We start from the raw sequence: 21,116 nt of genomic DNA, 5'->3' as shown, positions 1-21,116 counted from the left end.
AAGAAAGGAAGGTATGGCATCTAGTCTATAGACTATGAACGGTATATAAAATATATGGAAAATATGTGATCACCTGGATCAGGCACCACAAAAGAATGGTATTTCCATGCTCACCTCCAATTACCTATTTAACCACTCGAGCCGCTTCCGGCATGAGTCACCCCGCAATTAAGTAGGCAGGCATTGTCTGCCATACGACAATTACTTTCCATACTCGGATACTTTTTATTGTCTCCTGAGAGTCAACCGACGCAGCAGTTCCTTCTTCACCAGTGGGGCTGGGAATGACTAGAATGAACGATTTACGAGCCCCACTGAGGAACGTTCAGAGCCATGCCCATGATGATACCGCTGATCAGACCAGCAGAAGGCAGGGTGAGGACCCATCCGAGGAAGATGTAGGCCAGCTGCTTCCAATTGATGCTCTTAAAGTCGTAGTTGACGAGGGCAACGCCGACAATGGCACCGGTGATGCACTGCGTCGTCGAGACGGGCAAGCCGTACTGCGTCGCGATCAGCACCGTGATAGCGGCACCAAGTTCCATGCTGTAGCCACGAGTCGGGGAGTGCTTGGTGATGCGGTTTCCAAGGCTGCGCATGATGTGGTAGCCGAAAGTCCAGAAACCTGATATGAACTTGAAGTTAATCGAGTGCACATGACTAGGTACGATCAAGCAATAATGGCGATGAGACGGGGATGTATTTCTGTACTCACCGATACCCAGACCGATACCACCGACAGCCTTGATCCAGATGGGGGTGGCAGTCTTAGCCATAGTCTTTCCAGAACGCCACGTCATATACTCCGTTGTGAAAGGGCCGATGGCATTGGACACATCATTGCCTCCATGTGCGACGGACATGATCTTATCCCTTTAGTATATTACCCAACACTATGGATATGAGAAGATGAAATGGGTTCTTACCATGGCGGAGCAGACCTGAGCAGTGGTCCAGAGGTGCTCAACTTTGTTATCAAAGACTGGAGCACGCTTGTGGATCTCCTCGAGCCCACGAGACTGGTGATGGATGACATCGCGAGTGACACCATAGGTAAAGAGGAACTTGAGAGTAAGGAGGATGCGCTTAGGGTGCGCCCACGCGTACTTGTCCAGAGCTGCCAGCTCGCCCTGGCGCCTGCGGTCGGTTTCCGCGTCTGCCGCCGTGGCTGGATCGATATTGTCCTTCTGATTCTTCTCAATTTTCCCAGCCTCGCCAGCGTGCTGTTGACCGGTTGTCAGCTGTTCAGTAGAGGATTGGCTAAGCTCCTTGAGATCAGACTGGTAGTAGTCGGGGACGACAGCGTTCTCTGGATTTCCAGGGAAATAGAGGGTGTAGTTTTCCTTCCAGAGAAGTGGTCCCATTGGGATATGCCAGAACCTGAGCCGGCGGTCCTCCTTAACCAGTCTGTAATGCGACGTTAGCAATTGCCATAGTCTTAGCCTAAAGATAATTGCAGAGAAAGGAGGAAGGATATAGAATGCTTACTTTTTGTAGTAGTAAGGCAGGAAGAAGACCGCGCTGACGAACCACACGCCGGCGAACACACCTATGATAATACCACACGCCTTTCCAGCCCCCATCTCCTCAAGAGACGGTATGCCATGGCCACCGCTAATGACAATGAACAGGGACAAAATACCAGCAGTGATTGCATAGTAGAAAGGAAGGACACGCAGGGCCCACTTGAGCGGGTCAGCACGACTGTGCACCAGGAGCCTGATGGTCAAGAAGATGAAGGCAGAAAAGCCCGCAGCGATCAGAGGTGCAACACCCCACGACGCGACGATCTGGGAAACACTGTTCTTTGACCAAGACCACTTGACCTGGAGATCAGCAGCAATGCCCACGCCAACAAGGGCGCCGATGATTGACTGAGTGGTTGAGACAGGGAACCCAAAATATGTGCAGACGGTCAACCAGATGGACGATCCTGTATTCAGCGAAGTGTCAGTGTCTGGAACATCCTGGAGTTCTGATGTATCATAAACTTGCATGACGTACCGAATTCAGCAACAACCATGGCCATGATCATGACACCAGGAGAGTCCTTGAAGCGGTCAATGGAGAAGACACCGCTCCGGACGGTCTCGGTGACACCCTGACCCAGAGCAATAGCGCCAACAAATTCGGTTATAGTTGCCAGCATACCAGCTTGGATGAGCGACAGAGTCCGGGAGCTGACTGACGTCGCGTACGAGTTGGCAATATCCTGCGGGTGGCATCAGTATGACACGGCTGTCGACGTCGTATAACCGCATATTTCTACGTCTCCAGCACAAGAGAGTCGTAAAAATCTTATTCTGTCGACTTACATTTGCTCCAATACCCCAAACCGACAAACAGAAGAATATAGTACCTATGGCAAAAAGCCAATCAAGGTCGTGCATGACCGCCATGGTTCCAAATAGTGAGCAGAAAGAATTCAGACAAAATCAGCAACAAAAAAGCCTTGAATGGCCTAGGAAGAACAGGGAATGAGCGTCTGCAATCAATGAAGGAATGAAAATTTCTCAGCCCAGGGGGTTATATACTAGGAGGTATACATGCCATCGCCGGATGTCAAGTAAAAGTGGGCAAAGCGGGGAGCGGACGACGGCTTGGACCGTGGTCAGCGGGAGAAAGCAACATCTCCAGCGGTCTCAGATACTTAATGAGGCATGCCATTTCTGGCGGGTAGGCACCGGGCGGGAGCAAACCATCCACTGGCAGCATGCAAAGCAAAAGATCGAAAAGTCGAACCTGTAGCTGATGGTGTTCTGAAGCGGAGCACCCGCACGCCAGGTGTGCTAGGGCGCGACATGACGGACAACGACAGAGAAGCACTCAGAAACGTGCTGGGCAGACGACGGTCTGATGCGCCCAGGAGGCATAGGGATCCCGTGCGGCGACGCTCCGCCAAGACTCCTCCCCGTGGAGCGCCAAGCGCGCTCTGAGCGCGGCCAAGACCAAAGGGGCGTGAACAAGGCTTGCGAAGCACTCTCAAGCCTTTACCAAGGCGACTTGGCCTGCCCCTTGGCTTGCTTCGCCGCGCAAGAACAGGGACACGAGACGAGAAACCGGCATCTGACCATCTCTGCAGAGCAGGAGGACAAGTTTGGGGGCTTGGATTGTGTTATACGGGCATCTTCATGGTCATGCTCACGATGTGATAAACATTCCTGCGAACTGGGCCGTCTCGCTGCAGGGTTGGCTAAACGCTGTCTGGTTCTCGATTGAGAAAAGCTAGCCCTGGTTAGGGGCTCTGCTTGCAGTGGGGTCTGGTCAATTTTATGAAGATGTCCGCGCCTCATCTTGTTCGCGCGTGCTCTTTGGAGAACCCATGGATAGCGCCGATTGTTTCATGCCTCCTCGACGTCTGACTCTCTTCCCCAGAGCGCTACCATGCTCACTATTATGGAAAGGGCTCCATAACAATTTTTTCTCCAAAGCATGGGTGCCGTGTCTGGATCGGCGACGAGATGTCCAGAAGGAGCTCCGATCGTCAAGATCCATGGTCGCACTCAATCACCCTGGATCCCTGATATGTAAGCTGACAACGCTTGCTGCCACGAGGAAGGGGAAGAGGTTGGAAGGCCGTCTCCCAGGTTCTTCGAGAAGAAATCTCTTCCAATCGAGACCCCAGTTGCTGTATAAGTTCGAAAGCTTCCGCAGCCGTTAGCCTGGGGCTCTGTCCCACGTGAACCCACACAACGACGCAATGCGCCTACTCCAACCTCTTTGGCCATCCTAGACACACCTCAAGACTGGAACATGCATCTTGCAGTAGACCGTTCGGATTTTTTGCAGGTATCCGTTCGGAGATCAGAGCATTGACCTTCAAATTACCTAATTGTGCCATCCGCTGGACCGCCACACTTGGTGCATGCCTACTGCGACAAGCACATGGTCTTCAGATCACCTGCATGTTGAGGAGAATTGGGCGATCAATCACTTGACACCTCTTTGTGAGGAGACAGATCGCACTTAATCTTGGAAGTCCTATACTGATTTGCATGCGCATCTGTCTACCCTCCACTTAACAGTCTGCCATGCCCATAAAAGGTAGGGAGTGACATTCTGCATCATACATTCGAGTTTATGGTCCCAAATGCCTAATGTACACATACCATGTTCTTTATAACGTAGATGTTCTGAATCCCAGAAAATAGGCTGAACAAGAAGTAGAAGCGAGTCTTATCGCTGTGTAGATACCTACTTAACTAGGTGGTTGTATGTTTGCAAGCATAACGCTAACTGCAGACCGTAGAATTCTAGTGTTAGTTCCTGGCGTCGCCTACATGGCAGTCTCGGCAAAGTTCAACAGATCAATATTAGAGGCAAGAGTCTGCTAACGTGGTTCATAGCACTTCTTGTAGTATATATCAAGCCGGGCTCAGACTCTAGTTACTTACGCAAGGCAAGTATTGTATCAAGTGTACTGTTGTTAAACCTACGCTACTAAACCATATCTTTCGTTACCCCCTCCCCCTTGCTTTCGCGGCTTGGCAGATTGCTGTTCTAGAACCATGTGATTGTGAAGTTATACAAAAGTAATTAAATATCACGATAGGTAGCAGACCCTAGACAAAACCAGTTGAGATCAAAAGATAGCAAAAGCGACAAGGTAAATTACTTGGATGGGCGGGGGGGGGGGGCAAGGGTAACGAAAGATATGGTTCAGTAGTGTATAGAACATTGACTTTCCCCGCCTCAAAATATCATATGGAGCATTAAGTATTTTGAAACTGTAGCTGCCTTGACTTCTAGAAGCATTGCTACGATGATATAGGTTAACCAAAACTATTGTTACCTAGGATTCCTTGCCTAACAGCCTTGGTAGACCCATATGATTTTGAGGCCGTTAAGAGGGCACACAGACACTATGATTGGCAACAAGCCCTAAGTGAAAGATCATATCAAAGCAAACGCAGCAAGGTGGACAGATTGGACAGGGAACCTTGGGCAACGAAACTTATGTCAACCTACTGAAGAGAGAAGATAGTGACCTCGATGGCGATCTACGACAGACTTCGATGACAGAGTCAGGAATATATAATTGACCATTGATAAGGCGCCCAAAAAACGGGCGCTACTCTGACGTTCTTTCCCCCTTTGCGACTTGACTATTTACGCAGTCACCAGAAAACAATTTATCGTTGCAGATCTTTGCTATCCAAGGAGGCACCCCTGTTCGTACTGTTGTTGATGGGTGGCCTGACGGCGCGGTCCCCACGATCCCCGCATCATAATTCAACAGCCTGCCATGTCGTCAGGACTTGCGACGCCACAACTGCTGACATGAAACCGGCCATCCAATATGTTTTAATTTGATGCCTTTTTTCACAAATCCACACAGACAGATCGAACCATTTTTCTTTAAAACGAGGTTATTATTCCTCTCCAGGTTGATGGCTATATGCTGCGATTCAGCCACACCAGACTCTCACAAGAAATTCTTGCTCGAGACACTTACAGGGATACTAACATTCTGAATACTAACCTACCTACGTCGTATCCAGTACCTAGGTAGAGCCTTCTCTAGGAACAAACTGAGAGCCTGAGCTTTCGGCAGCCTCAGTGCTGCGCATAACTGTATCACAAATACGGCCACAGAGAACTTGTCGCGATGACACACGCCTTACTCAAATTATGAATGGTCTCTGAGAGAGCCATCGATTAAGAAGTCGGGGAAGTCAATCAACTGCGGCCCCTCCATACCACGGATATTTATACAGGTGCAGAGCAGGTCTCGCAACGGCGCGCCCTCTTTGTAACAGACTTCTGCTGAATGCTGGTGGAACAAGTCGTGACAACGGGATATTAACAAGTTCCTAGGTTCTCGACAAACGACGGCCGATATGTTACTATACATGGAAGTTCCAGAATCGAATCGCATGTTGAGGACTCGCCCGTCCAGATAGAGCCATCGTGCTCGAAGGCTCTTGTGTGTGAATTGAAAATTACACTGTAAAATGGGTCCGGTGCAACTCAAAAAAAATTCAAAGAGTACTACGTGCGGGCTGTTCTGGCGTTGTTGAGATACACAGTTTATCTGGTCTGTTATTATTGCTGAGCCATCAAGGGAAGCCGAGAGGTGGATAGTTATCTCAACGTGGTCGATTATTAATACAGGTGAAAAATTATTCATCCGAGGAGTGGTTCGCACGCCGTGACGTCAGCCACGCTTACCGCTTCCGTGAGCGCGCCTGCAGTAAGCATTTTGACAATGACATCCTTCACAGTACACCTTCAATTGACCATAGCTAGAGCTAGTCCGGCAATAATATGTGTTCCATCGATCTTGCCTTGAATTCGAATGTCTTTTTTTTATCTATGACACCGAAGGACAGGAGAGCTCGGGTGGACCAGCGGGGCCAATAGCGATGGCCGCGGTCGCACTTGACTTCTCCGCTTGGTTGTCAAAGCGTGTGGACTCCGGCTTTGCATCTGCGTTCTCACTGGATCAACCGCAGAAAGGGAATATCTCCGAGCCAAGTAATGACTGATCAGGATCGTAGCCTTTCCGACACTCTCAACGACCATTTTCCATTTCTATTGGCACAAAGATTGGAGCAACCCAGCGCCTTGAAGCGGCGCCGGCCATTGCGAAAGAGATACGCCAGATCTACCCGTTTCCGGGGTGCAATGCGGGCGATGCCTTCACCGTCCTACTCCTAGAACGTGTTTATGCTTCGGCGTGCAGCGGTGCAGGAGACATTAAACTATCCGGACGGGTCCATATTGCCAGTACTTGTGGATCCTTGGTGGACGTTGCCACTACTCCGTACGGCGGTACCTATGCTTGATTCCGTCCGCCGTCCGTCACAGCTCGAGAAACTTCGAATCAGCTTTTGAATTACTGACCATTCTCATCATTGCTTTATAATATCTTTCGGGGACCTGGCCCGCCCCGGCGATCACCTTAGGCTTCTACTAGCTATATATAAGTTTAGTTGTACCCTCTCCCTTCCAATTACAGATTTCTGGCCAGTCTATTTTCTCTCTTTTGACGTCCATCCGTTCCACCTAGAAATATACCCTTCACAAATTGACTACCATGAGCTCAGGAAACAAGGCTCTCATCTTCAAGAAGATCCCAACGGGATACCCAGTTCCCGGTGAGCATCTGACTGTCGAGCAAGTTCCGGGTGACGCCAATACCCCAGCTCCCGAGAATGGAGTGACGCTGCAATCCCTCTACACCAGCTACGACCCGTACATGCGTGGTCGCATGCGATCTGCCGATGTGGAGTCCTATGCCCCTCCTTTCCAGGTCGGCAAGCCGATTGACAGCACGACCATCGCGAAGGTCCTTAAGTCAAACAATGCGAAGTACAAGGAGGGCGACCTCGTCATCGGTCAGCTTCCTGTCCAGCAATACGTTATCCTGAATGGCAATGAGGTTGGAACCATCAAGCCCCTCGAGAACCCGTTGGGCATTGAAGACATCCGAGTCTTCCTGGGCGCTCTCGGTATGCCCGGAATCACTGCCTACTCCTCCCTCTATGAGATTGGAAAGCCGAAGAAGGGCGAGACCATCTTGGTCTCCTCTGCCAGCGGTGCAGTCGGCCAGCTTGTTGGTCAGCTTGCCAAGCAGGAGGGGCTCAAGGTTATCGGTAGTGTCGGATCGGACGAGAAGTTGGACTTCATCCTCAACGAGCTGGGCTTCGATGGAGGATTCAACTACAAGAAGGAGAAGCCTGCGGACGCGCTGGCACGCCTCGCGCCGGAGGGTATTGACATCTACTACGAGAATGTCGGTGGCGAGCACCTCGAGGCTGCGCTGGAAGCCATGAACAACTTTGGCCGCGTCGTCGTCTGCGGTATGATCTCTCAGTACAACACCACCGACCCGTACCCTATCAAGAACATCCACAACGTCCTGGTCAAGCGCCTCGACATGCGCGGTTTTATTGTGCTGGACAAGGGATTCGCCGACCCCTATGTTGCGGAGCACCAGGAGCGCGTGCAGAAGTGGATCAAGGAAGGCTCATTCAAGGCCAAGACCCACGAGACAGTAGGCATCGACAACGCTGCCGAGGGACTGGTGGGCATCTTCCACGGCAAGAACCTGGGCAAGGCTGTGCTCAAGTTCTAAGAGTGAACGCGTTGTTTTCCTGTCAGAAGCCGTGTATTGGAGTGTATATAGGTACCTGTACCGGATGGCCGATTCTTAATGGTAAGACGAAGGAATGCGTTTTCAGGCCTTCCGGGCCGATATATATCTGTAAGGATCCCTCAGTGTTCCAAAACGAATTAATTATGTTAAAATGAATATTCCAACTGTAGCTCAATTTCCTCGTCGTCATACACCATATTATGTTCGAGGTAAAAATGTCATGTAGGTGCAAAACGCAGGATCCGACCTTAGCCACAGGAAGAAAACCTGCCGGGCTTTCTCGGCTGGAGGGGACCGGACCGGCCAATCACATGACTCGTAATGTGATGACCGCATCCCGACTCGGACTTCCGAGGATCTTGCAACTTCGATCCGCGAACTCGCGGCCAGAGAGCTTGACAGTCTGAACGAGCTTTCGACAGTTTTATACAACACTCGCTTTGCTTTCGATCTTTCTCTCCACTCCCCCCATTTCCTGAAGCGACGCTCGACGGCTCAGAGGACACCATAGAGTAGCAGACATGGCCTCGATCATCCGCCCCTCCGCAATCCTGAAGCAGAGCTGCTTCAAGGCTCCTGCTACCCGGACGGCCTTCTACTCGACCAAGGCGCCGCTTGCCTCCAGCCTTGGTCTGCGCCCAGCGCAGGTCCAGAAGAAGGACGGTCCTATCTCGTCGCAAGTTGCGGCCTTCCACGCCTCCGCGAAGAAGGAGATCCTGCCCCCACTGCCTCGTGAGTGCCGACCCCGTCCCAATTGTTTCTGAGCGGTTGGGTGTTATTGCGGGATGTGTCGGAGAGGATCATGGATATAGATTGATGCTAACTGAGATTGATTTGAACTGTAGAGGTCGTCCACGGAACGAGTATGTTCTTCCCACCAACTTCCGTTTGCCCGCACGTGAGGAAGGAGATGCTGGATTGCGTATATCGGCAGCAGAAAAAAAAAGACCTAAAAAATGGGCCAGATAACACACGGATAAGCTTTTGGACTGAAGCTGACATGGGTTTAACAATTAGCCAACGATGCAGCTCCGGTTCCCCCTCCATCGCCCACTCACGGTAGCTACCACTGGACTTTCGAGAGGTGTGTGGCCGCGGCCGGATACTATTTTTGAATGCTTTGAGAATGTGGGCTGATCGATTATGAATAGACTGGTCTCCGCTGGCTTGATCCCTCTGACCATTGCTCCCTTCGCTGGTGGCTCCCTTAACCCGCTCCTGGACTCTCTGCTCTGTGCCACTCTGGTTGTCCACTCCCACATCGGATTCCAGTAAGTCTTGGGCCACATTATGGAGATAAGATTTTCTGCTCACAGTTTATCCAGGTCCCTCATCATCGACTACCTCCCCCAGAGACGTGTTCCTAAGACCCGCGCCCTCTTCAAGTGGGGTCTCCGCGCTGCTACGCTGACCGTGGCTGCCGGTCTCTACGAGTTCGAGACCAACGATGTTGGTCTGACTGAGGCCATCAAGAGGATCTGGAAGGCGTGATTTCGAAAAGATTACTGAGAATGTTTCCTTCGTTTCCTCTTTTGTTCTCCTGGCACCCGCCCATGTATATGCTGTATTCTGTGTTGTGTAGGCCGAAATCTGCAGGCGCCTTTCTGGTGTTCTCGTTGTCTTGACTTATAGAAAATACATGTACCTGCCTACGGAACTCTTCCCACTTCTCTGATAAGAAATCAGCGTATCATGCTCCTTTCCACCCTCTACCGAACGCCAAATGCAGCCCAGATAGAAGACAGTAATTGTCCCAGTATGGAATGTATGTACGAACGACTACGAAGCGGGAATCGAAAAATTCTACTCATCAAATTCCTCTTCCTCGTCTTCCTCCTCCGGAAGCCTATCGTCATCGTCCGCCTTCGACATGACTTTCTCGATCAACCTGAGTGTCGTCCTCAGCGGCAGCCCGATCACGTTATCGTAGCTCCCCTCAATCCGCTCGATAAGGATCGATCCCAGTCCCTGCATCCCGTACCCGCCAGCTTTATCAGCTCCTTCCCTCGTCCGCACGTACGCGGTGATCAACTCATCCGTCACATCCTTATCAAACCGGACCGCCGTCTCCTCCACCGCTGTCTCGAGAGCGTATCCCGGCTGTCGCGCGCTAGCCAGCGGCACCATGACCGCGATAGCTGTGTAGACTTTATGATCGCGTGCATCCCGCAGCGCCTTGAGCATCGCCAGGTGCTGCGCCTCGGAGCGCGGCTTCTCCAGGATCGTACCCGTGGACGTGTCGACGACGATCGTATCCGCCGCCAGGATCAGGCCCGGCTCCCCCTTCTCCTCGTTGACGATCTCCTGCCGGTACACGGTCTGCGCCTTCTGCGACGCCGTCGCGAGGACGTACTCGAACGGCGCCATCGTCTTGGGGAAGTCCTCTGGGGCGTTGGACGGGATGACCTCCACGTTCGGGAGGCCCAGGTGGGAGATGATCTGTCTCCGGCGCGGGGAGGCCGAGGCCAGGATTACTCGCCTGTTCCGGAGGGCATTGAGGGAGGCCAGGGAGAGGGGAGGAGGGCGTGGGAGCGGTGGGCGAGGAACGGGCGCAGCAGCGGCGGAGGAGGCTTCATATGATGGTGGGGGTTCGATGGGATTCAGGTGGTCGGCATTCGACAGGAGAGGGTCGTTGGCGTCCTTAGTGTCTGCCATCCTTGTGGTGTGGTCTGTATTATAATAAGATATTTTCTTTTTCAAATTTGCAATTGAAAACCGGGAAAAAAGAAGGTTAGAGGAGAAGAAAGATCGGACAATAGGAGTGTTAAGGGTATCTGTTGCAGAGTGTGGTGTCGTGTCATAACGTGCGCATTTCGTCTAGCCGCGATGTTGATACGAGAGGCGGTAAAGGGCGGCAGTTTGATCGACATGTATTTTGGCTTGGCGGCGGAGAGTTTCGAACTTTCGAATCTGATTCCATGCTAATTATTGTTCCGTACACCCGCACGTACGGTCAACAAAATGTGCTCTCAATTGGTGAGAAGATATCTCCTCCACAAAAGTTGAGTCCCGAACTCTCTCTTTTTGATGACACTCAATGTGCATCCAGAAAGCTGCCGCTCGAAAGGCTGAGTCCTGTTCGACTGATCGTCATTTGCTGTCCTTATCAGAAGGAAAGACCTAGCACAGTAGAGCTTAAGTGTTGAGACGCACTCTGATAAGTTTTGCTACATACTAGATCTTCTAACAACAACATGCTTCTGCTGACCTCCTGACATTCAGTTTCAAGTGATTTGTACGTATGAGAATAGTGCTTATATTCAAGTTACTAGCACATCGACACTTCGAATAAGTCACAAAGCGTGTGCAAAGACAAGAGATCGTGTCGATTGAACGTTCCCTTCCTGGAGCAGAAAGATCGCCCAACTCCTTTTTATTCACGCAGCTTTCGCTGCCTTCTCCTTCAGCAGCTCGTCGAAGTTCAGCACTGCCTTTCCTAGGACGAGAGCTCCCTCAGTGCAGTCTTCTTTGTCGCTCCACTCCTTGGCGCAGTGGCTGATACCATCCTTTCCTCTCACAAAGACCATTGCGGTCGGGCATTTCAGCCTGGTCATTGTCGAGCCATGACCTGTTCCAGTCCTGGAACCAATTCCCTTGTCACCGCAAGCTCTCCTGACGCTGTCGATAGCCTCAGGCCAAAAGTCTCCAGGAAGCAGATGAATCTGTCTCTCAAGGTCATATTCTAGGCCATACAATGCTGCAATCCCTTTGATCTTCTGAACGATCTTTGTTCCCATGTCTTCCAGACCCTGTGCCTCTTTATGCATCAACCAGAAGACGACTTTCGTCTTTGAATGGATGTTGCATGCACCCCAGGGACCGCTTTGAATATTCGTCGTGGTTGTGTAGCCATTCGTGTCATACGCAGAGTCTCCAGTTCTGTGATGAGCTTCGCAGCGCCGACCAAAGCGTCCCGGCGTCCATACATGGGGTAGGTATTAGCATGGCCATCCTCTCCATGGAAGATGACCTCGTACCAGGTCATACCCTGCCATCCCTCGACCCAGCAGACAGGCTTTCCGGCCTTTTCGAGATCGATGGCCTGCTCGACATGGACCTCGAAGTGTGCTGAAATAGGGAATTCCTCGAAAGTGTTGGGGCCATCGCCAACATAGCCAATCTTGGCCAGCTCGCCACCCATGGTCAACCCCGAGCCATCGTTCGATTTAGATGCGTGAGCTTCCTCAATGGTAGACTAGCCAGCATACACGATGGAAGAACCGAGCAGTGGGAAGCGTGCCACCTCTTCGTTGGTCCAGTTGATGAGGACGAGCGGGGCCCGTGTCTTGATGTCCTGTTCTTTGAAGCTTCAGACGACTTCCAGTCCGGAGATTACCTGCTATGGTAAGCATCTGTCCTTGAATGGTTCATGTTTTTCCATACCCCAAGCGGACCATCAAATCTGCCTCCTGTCGCGACGGTGTCCAGGTGGCTTCCCATGGCAATGGGCGGGATAGAGTCATCTTCGCCGTCGAACTTGGCAAATTGAGTACCGGTTGTATTGACCTAAAGTACATACCTAGTCAGTTCTTGTAACTGATGCCCAAAAAGTTCATGACAAGCCTTGTACTCTGCCCCCAGGGCAAGAACTTGTTCCCGAAACCAATCGCGCACCATCTTGTCGTTCTCATCAGCGACAGGCGAGTTACGCCACCAGGAGAGGGGGCACTCCATTGGGCTGTATAATGGGTGTCGTTCCTGTCGGATAAACCCAGGGCGCTAAGAGACGTTGTTTGTCCGAGACTCGTACCATAGTCTGTCGCCATTGATCTTGAGATTCTGTGCAGCCGGGACGCTAGAGTACGCCCGTCGAGCTCTGAAGCTCGCTCTGAAGCTAACAGTCACCGCGCGTCTGAACATTATGGATATCTAATCTCAGGTTGTTCTCTTGATATTACTATTGATCACCGGAAAACTTTATGCCTACAATGCGCGTATAAATAACACCGATTATCCCCTTCCAACAGAACTTCCCCTCTCTCCAACAAGGACCGCCAAGGAACCCCTCCATATGGATCAATTACCAGTACTGGAAACAAAAACGTAGGAACCCAGGATTTGCGTCCAGGTTTCCCCTCAAACCCAGTTCTCCCTGCTATCAACCCATCTTATCAGGGATATTGAGGGGCAGGCTAAACGGAAAAGACCGACTTTTGCGAATTGACCTGATAAAGTCGCCCCTCAGATGTAGGACCTCTTTACCGATTAACCCTATCATGCATAAATCCCCTTGCTAGTCCGCATCCTCTTGGAGACGTGGCGGTCTGCTCCAAATCCCGGTTTATGCAGTCGGTAAATGGATATGCCGATTGCGCGCTAACGTTTATCTGCGGGGCCACGCTGACGAAGATCGTCCGTTACTATAGCAAGCACCCTAAGTCCTCTGGGCAGATCATCAAAACTTGGAAAGTTGAGGGGGGCTGACCTCGGGAACCAGTAAGATTATGGAGCGCAATCTGTACCTGGACCTATCTGGACTTTTTGCTGTAAGATAACGCAGAGTGACGCGACTACGCATACCCCACCGACGATGATGGTTCCATTGTCGAACTTACGCAGGTTCAGAAACGTGAGATATCCGATTCACATGTCATTGGCCGAATATTGTTCCTGAAGAGCAAGTGTTTGAATCCCCGCACCAGCTTTGAAATCGAGGCAGCTCTGAAAGGACGAGGTAGCTGTCCATTTGTTCGAGGGTTATCAGGATGTCAAGAGCAGAAAGTCTATGTCCTTAGCCAACGTCGGAATTCGCGATAGGGTTTGAAGCTCAATCACCAATTGCCTGCGCTTTTCGTGGTTGCTAGCAAAAGCATATGCTAGTATGGAGTTTCTTTTCCTTCTGCCTCCATACAACGTGAGGCATGCGATAATAGCGATTACGTTAGGTGGGAGTCAAACTTCCTAACGTGGCACGCACGTCTTGGGCTTTCAAGGCCTGCGGAGGAATAAGGAGGTTAGGATAGCATAAATTCCCAATCCATCCAGGTAAAGCATTCCCGAATTCAAGAAAAGGGGACAGGGAGGTCAATTAATTTCGACTGGCACGATCCTCGACAGGGCTGAATTCACTGGTATCGTTCTGGGGATCTTCACCTTCCTGTTTTCGTAATCGAGACATCTTCAGCTCCTATAGTATATATAACTTGTCGACGTGACGTGCTCATTATGGAAATCCTACCGGATGTCTACATACTGCCCCGTACTCTTTACTCCACTCTCCCGAAAGGTTATAGGGACAAGGGACAAAAAGAATACCCACACCAACAGGAAGAAAAGTGTCGATGTGAAATCGAATGTGGCGGAGAAGGCCTAAAAAATATATGATTAAATATTAATTATATGTAAAAAGAAATGAACCGTCAGCGACAGGATTCGAACCTGTGCGGGCGAACCCAACAGATTTCTAATCTGTCTCCTTAACCACTCGGACACACTGACGTCACTTGTTAGGGTGATGCTATTGCAAATCCATAAGCCAAAAAACTTGCAAACGATAATCTCTAGATGAGAACGAGAGGCAAGTCTTGCCTTTCGAGCCTGTGCGGCCGAAGCTAACAGATTCTTACTGTAATCTCTCCCCTTAACCACTTAGTATAGAGTCTATTTGTCAGAATGGATAAGCAATTTTTAAATATATTTTGCACTTCGGATGTCATCCGAATTCCCGCAGGTCCAGAATTCTCAATCTTTGGGTTGGATTGGTGTCTGATCACCATGTGGCCAGAAATTGGAGGGAAGAAGAAGAAAAGGCACATCTTTACATATAGTAACGAGAAGACAAAATCAACCATCGGGGATTACTGCAATACAAGGGACATTGAAGGATTCTATATGTCATTGCATACCCTATTCCTTCCTTCAATATTCCTTCCTTCAATCCTCGAGGGGTTTGATTTGTTAGGGGCTAGGTATCCGCTATATATCAAACAAGTGGGGCCACAAATTCATGAGCCTGCGGAAACGGGCGAAAAAAAAAGAAAAAAAAATTTAGATTTTTTCACAATAAACCAATCATCTTAGTCAGTGTGTCCGAGTGGTTAAGGAGACAGATTAGAAATCTGTTGGGTTCGCCCGCACAGGTTCGAATCCTGTCGCTGACGGTTGGGAACAAGGAAGTGTTTGTTTCTTCTCTTTTTTCCTTCGCCTGGAAAGAAGATATCTTATGTCTTTCTCTTATGACCTTAGCGAACACCGAAGTTTTTAGATAGTGCCTCACTGGACATGTTTGATGACATTGATGATAGATTATAATATCTTGCCTTTCGTTGGTATTTTGAATTTGCAATTGAGACTCCTTTTAGACAATGACATATATTCTCCGTCTTAGCCTATGGAATGCGCGAATGATTCCTTACAGACCAACCCAGCCATTTGTCTCCCTCGTCGACTTGAACCACTCCTTAACATACGGCAGCGCAACGTGAGGACTGTACGGATCTTTCTCCCACTGCGGAATAGGTGGAGGCTGGCCCGTTTCCTCCAAGCACGAAGCGCGCGGTTCCGCCAAGGTTCCGCCACGGTCGAATAGCTGGTTTTCCTTGTCCTTCGGTCGTGCAGCCTTTATCTCTGCTCTCAGGACCTCTGTGGCTGCCTGGTCTACAGAGAAGTCCGAGGGGTTGACGACAACCCCATAGTTCTTCCGGGCTCCCTCGAAGGTGACAGTTTTTCTATGCACCTCGAGGGCGACCTTCTCCGCTGGCCTCGTAAGGGGATCGCCTAGGCCACCACTGCCCCAAGTAGTCCATCCAAGCAGATCTCCTCGAGCAACGCGCACGTGGTCACACTTGCTCTTGAGGGTCACCGTGGGTGGGTTTTCTGGGTCCTTGGAGTAGTAGTAGATGATGTTCTTGGATCGACTTCCTGGCTTTCAGCCATTGACGCCCCACGGTTTAGTGAACCATCTGTCATCGTAGATGCTGAATTCTCCGGCGCAGAGGTTACAGAGTGCGCTGCGCGTTGCCACCGCGTAGAATCCGGGACCACCAGTGTCAGCCATGGATTCATTCGCCTCGATTCGGAGTGGATAGTTAAATTCGATGCTTTCGGTTTGAATGGACTTGATTGCAGGAAAGAGACAGTGGCAGTCAGGCTGGAGATGTAGGTTAGCATAATTGTGCTCTTTTTTGAAAACGGGCTCTTGAGCTTATTCCATCACCAAGTGGTCTGGCCGGAACACCACCAAAGCCAATCTGATAAAGTTAGAACCATTCCTTTGAGGGCTTGAAGCCCGAATAGAACTTTAGACAAGTTAGCACCTTTTACTTTGGTATTATGAAAGAGATGTCAAGGTTTAGACTTACTAAGTAAGGACTGTCTGAAAATCCGGTTGCGGCCATTAAGGTAGGGCTTCTTTGGCCAAACAGTGCCTGCATGATATCCATCACCCTTCCCAGGAAGTGGGTGCGGCAGCTCAAAGCTGCAGGACGGACTGGCCTAAGAACCGTACCTTCGTGGAAGTGGATCTCGAGTAGGTCATGGAAACCATCATTTACAACGGAATAAGGATCGAACACTGCGAGAAGACAATACCTGGCTGCAGATAGCTTGGTGCTATAGGGTTGCTGGCAAATTTTCTGAGCCTATACCCAATGGACATCTTGAACATCCTTTCAGACAAATAAAAATTGATTGACGTCTGGCTTTGAGGACTGCTTCCATTCCAATCGCAATGCAGTTTACCGTCCTCCTTCTGCATCGTGCATTTGATGGCATAGGGTCCATAACCCTGCCCGTCATCGTCCACAAAGTCTATGAATTCGGTCGGTTCATCGCCCAGTTGCGTGTCAATAAGTTTGCTGATAGCCGCTCGATTCCGGGCAAGAAGGTCATCGCATGCAGCCTTGTAGATCTCGGCTCCGAATCTGTCATGGAGCTCGCAGACACATTCTGCAGCGGTGCGAACCGCCGTAATAAGTGCAGTAATATCGCTGCGCGGACCTCCCCTCGTTTTGGAATAACGGGTCACGTGAATAATATTTAGTGGTAAGTTTTGTTATTGTTTGGTATCACTGCCCGGAAGAGCTACTAGTCTTAGGGGTAGTCTCAACTAAAACTTAGGCGAGACTTAGGGGCCTTCTTAACTAGACCTCAACTAAACCGTTACAATACAGTGACAGTCACACAGCTGATCTACGGGAGGTCCCCATTTGGGCAGCAAGGGGATACGTATGGTGTGGTTAGCATCGATATGCGTGCACGACGGCATATAGCATCGGATGTTGCGAGAGTGGGTCGATCGATGTACCTGATAGCAAAGACGATAAGATAGCAGTCGAGGTGAGGGGAGCCATCGGCTTTTGCTCCGCTCTAGCACGGACTCGGGCCGGAGAGATGTACCCCTCTGCACCCACCCTGCGGAACTGCCGATAACGAGGTTTACTCAAGAGAAATAATCGCCAAAAGAGGATTGGATGTCTATTAGCTTGTTCAAGGATGGGGGACCCTTACGGCCAAGACCATGAGATCCCGAGGCAAGTCTCTCGGGTTGCGTCTCCGCTAAGCGCTCAGACAGAGCTGGGATATTTTCTGTTGTTCCAGGTTCATCTCTCTAGTTCCCTTCAGATCGTTTCGGGAAATCCCAAGATTTCATTTCAATGCACATCGACCTCTAATTGCAGTGGCGTCTCAAGGCCTAGCTGTGTTCGAAGGCACCGAGCAACATGTCTGTCGTCTATATAGACCCGAATTCAAAGTATGTCAGCTCAAGGACAGCAATTGTTTAATACCATTTTCTCCAAATCAACTCTTAGGACGGTGTGATTAACCGATCGTTGATTATCGTTCTTTAGGCTCACTGCGACTGCAGAAGATCTACGAGAAGCAGCTAAACAGCACGGGATTGATATCACGAAGCCAGATGAAGAGAAGGACTATACACTGCTTTTGAATGCCACAGACGCCATTATTAAGCAAGTCGATGCATTGCCGGATTATATAGACCCCAGGTTGTTACCAGACCTCGAAGCCAGTGGGGAGAGGACGTACGAAAGACCACCGAAGGATGCAAACCCGATCAATGCATGGAGCCATAAGGTGAGTTATCCCTTCAGATTCCACCTTACTGCATTCTAGATTCTAACCCACATATAAAATTTATAGTGTCATATTTCTCTGAAAACTCCAAAAGATAATCGTCTAGCGGGTCGCACCATTTGTGTCAAGGATAATGTCTCCGTTGCTGGACTTCCTCTTACCGCTGGAACTGTTGCGTCGATTATTTCATCGTCTGGAGAGTATCCAATTTCCCCGATTGACGCAATAGTCGTTACTAGGGTACTTCAATCCGGTGCCATCTTAAAAGGCACGGCATCATGTGAAAACTTCTCCCTTTTTGCTCTATCATACACCAGTAACAATGGGGTCATTGATAACCCATGGATGCCGGGAACGGTCGGTGGTGGAAGCAGTTCGGGCTGCGCTGCGCTTCTTGCCATCACGCAGATAAAAGAACGACAGCAGAAGACAGGCGAAGCCGAAACCTTCCCTTTGGGTGAAGGCATCGATTTGGCGATTGGTGGAGACCAAGGAGGAAGTATCCGTCTAGTAAGTTGTACCTAGGTACTTTGGGCGTTTAATCTCGACACCGGACACAGTACTAATGGTTCCCTAATCACACAGCCAGCTGCCTACGCAGGAGCATACGGACTAAAACCCACCCATGGCTTAGTCCCATACACGGGAATTGTCTCACTCTACCCCATGATCGATCACTGTGGGCCAATGGCTAGAAGTGTTCGCGATATCGCTCTTCTCCTCTCTGTTATTGCAGGTTATGACGGACTCGATCCGCGCATGACTCCAGAGTCACCATTACGTGAGAATGTCAAGGATTACGCTCAGATCTTGGACGATTGGAAAGCTGCCAGGATTTCCAACGGCACATGGACGTCGACATCTGCGGCGTCAGGGCTCAAAGTGGGACTGGTGAAGGAAGCCTGGGAGGTGCCTGCGCTCGACCCGGACGTTGCTCGTGTTGTTCGCGAAGCCGCGCAACGGTTTGCCTCTCTTGGTGCAGTAGTTGAAGAAGTCTCAATCCCACTCCATGCTCAAGGCGCAAACATCTGGACTGCGGTCACACGACGAGACCTTGGCGATTATGCCTGCAGAGCCCGACACTCAGATACACTCTCCTTTCCCTTGCCGCATGTCGACCCTCCTGCTCCGTCGCAGTCCTTTTACGACGAGATGACGAAGATCAATCCCGCAGTAATGAACGTCCTCTTCAACAGCACCTATCTTCAGTCTGAATATAGTCACTCTCAGAGCGGGAAGGCCCAGCGTCTCGTCCACAAGCTACGAGCCGAATACGACCAAGCCCTGACTAAGTACGACCTCCTTATCACGCCGACAAACTCCTTCGTGGGTAAGACCCCACCCGCACCGGACGCGAGCGTCATGGAAAGGATGCAGAAGGCCATTGGGAGCACGAGCAATACAGCCGCTTTCAATGTCACAGGCCATCCGGCTATGAGTATGCCCGTGGGTTGGGCTAAGGTGCCTCATGATCCGGGGAAGGTGCTGCCGGTTGGTATGCAGGTCATTGCTAAGAGGTTTGATGAAGAAACGCTGTTAAAGGCAGCAATGGCGTGGGAAGTTGGTGGGTTGGGACTGGACTCGTAGATTTGACGGCTAGATAAATCCGTGTGCGGTAAGAACTATGGCACTTGCGTTCGACTGAATAGACTATACCGAAGATACAGTCTCGTTCGATGAGAAGTGTGGTACAGTTGAACTTCGATGCTCTGAAATTTTATGTAGAGAATATTGGAAATTTGAATGCTTTCCGTACTAGGGGAGTACTCCAGTTGTATTCTGCTCCAATCATATGTATAACAGAAAAATGACGTATCCTTAGATAAAAGCCGAAATAAGCCTAGAAAGGATCTTGAGGAAATAATGTACTGTACAGAATGTGCGATCGACTTCATTATTATTCATAGCTCATACTCCTTCCCCACGTTCAAGTGCCAATTGCACTAGATGCTGGAAAGCCCCAGTCATAATAAGACATATCGTCATGACGAAATAAGGAGCGGGCACTGACTAATTCCCTGCGTTGAGGACCAAATTCATCTTCCCCCCTCAACCCCGCGTACTCTGCTTGGCCGCTTCAGTGATTCGGACGGTAGGAGCCATTGGACGGAGAGGCGCGAGCTTGCTGAAAGCATGGATGGGCTAAGGGGCCTTGTTTCTGAGAACACTGTCTCCTGATGGAACGACGATCTCGATAATAAGCAAGCCGAGGAATACGATCGACCAAGCGCTGCTTTCAACCATCGACCGCGCTAGCTTTCTGATATCATCACCAGAGTAACATCGCATATGGATCTGGTGTCATGGTGCCTGTGATAATTGGAGTACCCAAACCTTGCCCAAAAAACCCGTTCAAAATCGTGATAAAACGAAGAGCACGGCGTTCAAGGAGCTGTTATCTTCGAAAGGCGTCGTCCACTCGCCCACCTCTGCTTTCGATCTCAGCGATAAGTTCTCTCCTTTCCTGCAGTTTCATGCGCATGAATTCCACAGTCTTCCTCAGGACTATGCTTTCGCTCCGTCCTTGACCTTCGAGACCTGGAACGAGCTCTGTCAGGCGATCAAACCCCTCTCGAATGGCGGCACGCCGTTTCTGTTCGGACGCGATATGATTGCTCTTCTTCTCTTGCTCTGTGAGACGCGGCTTTTCCCTATCAAAACCCGTGGTGGGCGCTGTAACCGGTGAGAAGGATGACTGTGCAGCTGTTGATTTCGAGGATGACGCGCCCCAGCTTGTGGTTGGGTGACCGTTGCCATGGCCAGCGCTGGTCGTCGCGGGGGCCGCTACAGGGGACGAGGAGGAATCAGAGGAGATCGACGAGAGAGATGGAGGCGCCTGTGTAGAGGGCATGTTAAACTGTATTTTATTGGAGAGTACTTCAAGCGTCGTGAGATCCTTGGTTGACGATGTTTCTGTCAGGACATGGGTCAAAATGGAGCAGTTTCAGGTGTTTCAGGTGTCAAGCACGCTAGGTAAAAATGG

The 21,116-nt window shown here is 50.3% G+C and overlaps 9 protein-coding genes and 2 non-coding genes across 11 annotated transcripts; 4 read left to right on the top strand and 7 right to left on the bottom strand.

Annotated features, from left to right (window-relative positions):
* Positions 1–302: 302 nt before the first annotated feature.
* VTN00DRAFT_9265 (uncharacterized protein) lies at positions 303–2,399 on the bottom strand (the record flags this gene model as incomplete). The annotated part of the gene is made up of 5 exons (XM_069436206.1): positions 303–866; positions 927–1,407; positions 1,489–1,933; positions 2,005–2,212; positions 2,316–2,399. The coding sequence occupies 5 exons, from the start codon at positions 2,397–2,399 to the stop codon at positions 303–305; spliced, it is 1,782 nt and encodes a 593-aa protein (XP_069284850.1).
* Positions 2,400–7,039: 4,640 nt separating this feature from the next.
* On the top strand, positions 7,040–8,080 carry VTN00DRAFT_9264 (uncharacterized protein; the record flags this gene model as incomplete). Its single annotated transcript, XM_069436205.1, has 1 exon — positions 7,040–8,080. One exon carries the CDS (start codon positions 7,040–7,042, stop codon positions 8,078–8,080), a length of 1,041 nt encoding a protein of 346 aa, XP_069284849.1.
* Positions 8,081–8,622: 542 nt separating this feature from the next.
* On the top strand, positions 8,623–9,592 carry VTN00DRAFT_9263 (uncharacterized protein; the record flags this gene model as incomplete). Its single annotated transcript, XM_069436204.1, has 5 exons — positions 8,623–8,833; positions 8,947–8,964; positions 9,119–9,185; positions 9,253–9,372; positions 9,427–9,592. The coding sequence occupies 5 exons, from the start codon at positions 8,623–8,625 to the stop codon at positions 9,590–9,592; spliced, it is 582 nt and encodes a 193-aa protein (XP_069284848.1).
* Positions 9,593–9,904: 312 nt separating this feature from the next.
* VTN00DRAFT_9262 (uncharacterized protein) lies at positions 9,905–10,756 on the bottom strand (the record flags this gene model as incomplete). Its single annotated transcript, XM_069436203.1, has 1 exon — positions 9,905–10,756. The coding sequence occupies one exon, from the start codon at positions 10,754–10,756 to the stop codon at positions 9,905–9,907; it is 852 nt and encodes a 283-aa protein (XP_069284847.1).
* Positions 10,757–11,478: 722 nt separating this feature from the next.
* VTN00DRAFT_9261 (uncharacterized protein) lies at positions 11,479–12,242 on the bottom strand (the record flags this gene model as incomplete). Its single annotated transcript, XM_069436202.1, has 2 exons — positions 11,479–11,980; positions 12,028–12,242. 2 exons carry the CDS (start codon positions 12,240–12,242, stop codon positions 11,479–11,481), a joined length of 717 nt encoding a protein of 238 aa, XP_069284846.1.
* A 54-nt stretch (positions 12,243–12,296) lies between these two features.
* VTN00DRAFT_9260 (uncharacterized protein) lies at positions 12,297–12,961 on the bottom strand (the record flags this gene model as incomplete). Its single annotated transcript, XM_069436201.1, has 4 exons — positions 12,297–12,395; positions 12,485–12,607; positions 12,716–12,779; positions 12,852–12,961. 4 exons carry the CDS (start codon positions 12,959–12,961, stop codon positions 12,297–12,299), a joined length of 396 nt encoding a protein of 131 aa, XP_069284845.1.
* Positions 12,962–14,458: 1,497 nt separating this feature from the next.
* Positions 14,459–14,539, bottom strand: VTN00DRAFT_t170. Its single transcript has one exon. It is a non-coding gene; the product is annotated as a tRNA-Ser (tRNA).
* Positions 14,540–15,120: 581 nt separating this feature from the next.
* Positions 15,121–15,201, top strand: VTN00DRAFT_t178. The gene has a single exon. It is a non-coding gene; the product is annotated as a tRNA-Ser (tRNA).
* A 251-nt stretch (positions 15,202–15,452) lies between these two features.
* Positions 15,453–16,097, bottom strand: VTN00DRAFT_9259 (uncharacterized protein; the record flags this gene model as incomplete). The annotated part of the gene is made up of 2 exons (XM_069436199.1): positions 15,453–15,923; positions 15,981–16,097. 2 exons carry the CDS (start codon positions 16,095–16,097, stop codon positions 15,453–15,455), a joined length of 588 nt encoding a protein of 195 aa, XP_069284844.1.
* A 672-nt stretch (positions 16,098–16,769) lies between these two features.
* Positions 16,770–19,720, top strand: VTN00DRAFT_9258 (uncharacterized protein; the record flags this gene model as incomplete). The annotated part of the gene is made up of 4 exons (XM_069436198.1): positions 16,770–16,995; positions 17,907–18,133; positions 18,200–18,643; positions 18,719–19,720. The coding sequence occupies 4 exons, from the start codon at positions 16,770–16,772 to the stop codon at positions 19,718–19,720; spliced, it is 1,899 nt and encodes a 632-aa protein (XP_069284843.1).
* An 808-nt stretch (positions 19,721–20,528) lies between these two features.
* VTN00DRAFT_9257 (uncharacterized protein) lies at positions 20,529–20,984 on the bottom strand (the record flags this gene model as incomplete). Its single annotated transcript, XM_069436197.1, has 1 exon — positions 20,529–20,984. The coding sequence occupies one exon, from the start codon at positions 20,982–20,984 to the stop codon at positions 20,529–20,531; it is 456 nt and encodes a 151-aa protein (XP_069284842.1).
* Positions 20,985–21,116: the final 132 nt, after the last annotated feature.

The sequence above is a fragment of the Thermoascus crustaceus genome, assembly GCF_041956765.1.
Source record: "Thermoascus crustaceus strain CBS 181.67 unplaced genomic scaffold VTN00scaffold_7, whole genome shotgun sequence".
NCBI classification, from domain to species: domain Eukaryota; kingdom Fungi; phylum Ascomycota; class Eurotiomycetes; order Eurotiales; family Thermoascaceae; genus Thermoascus; species Thermoascus crustaceus.
This window is presented reverse-complemented; position numbering and strand designations above follow the sequence as displayed.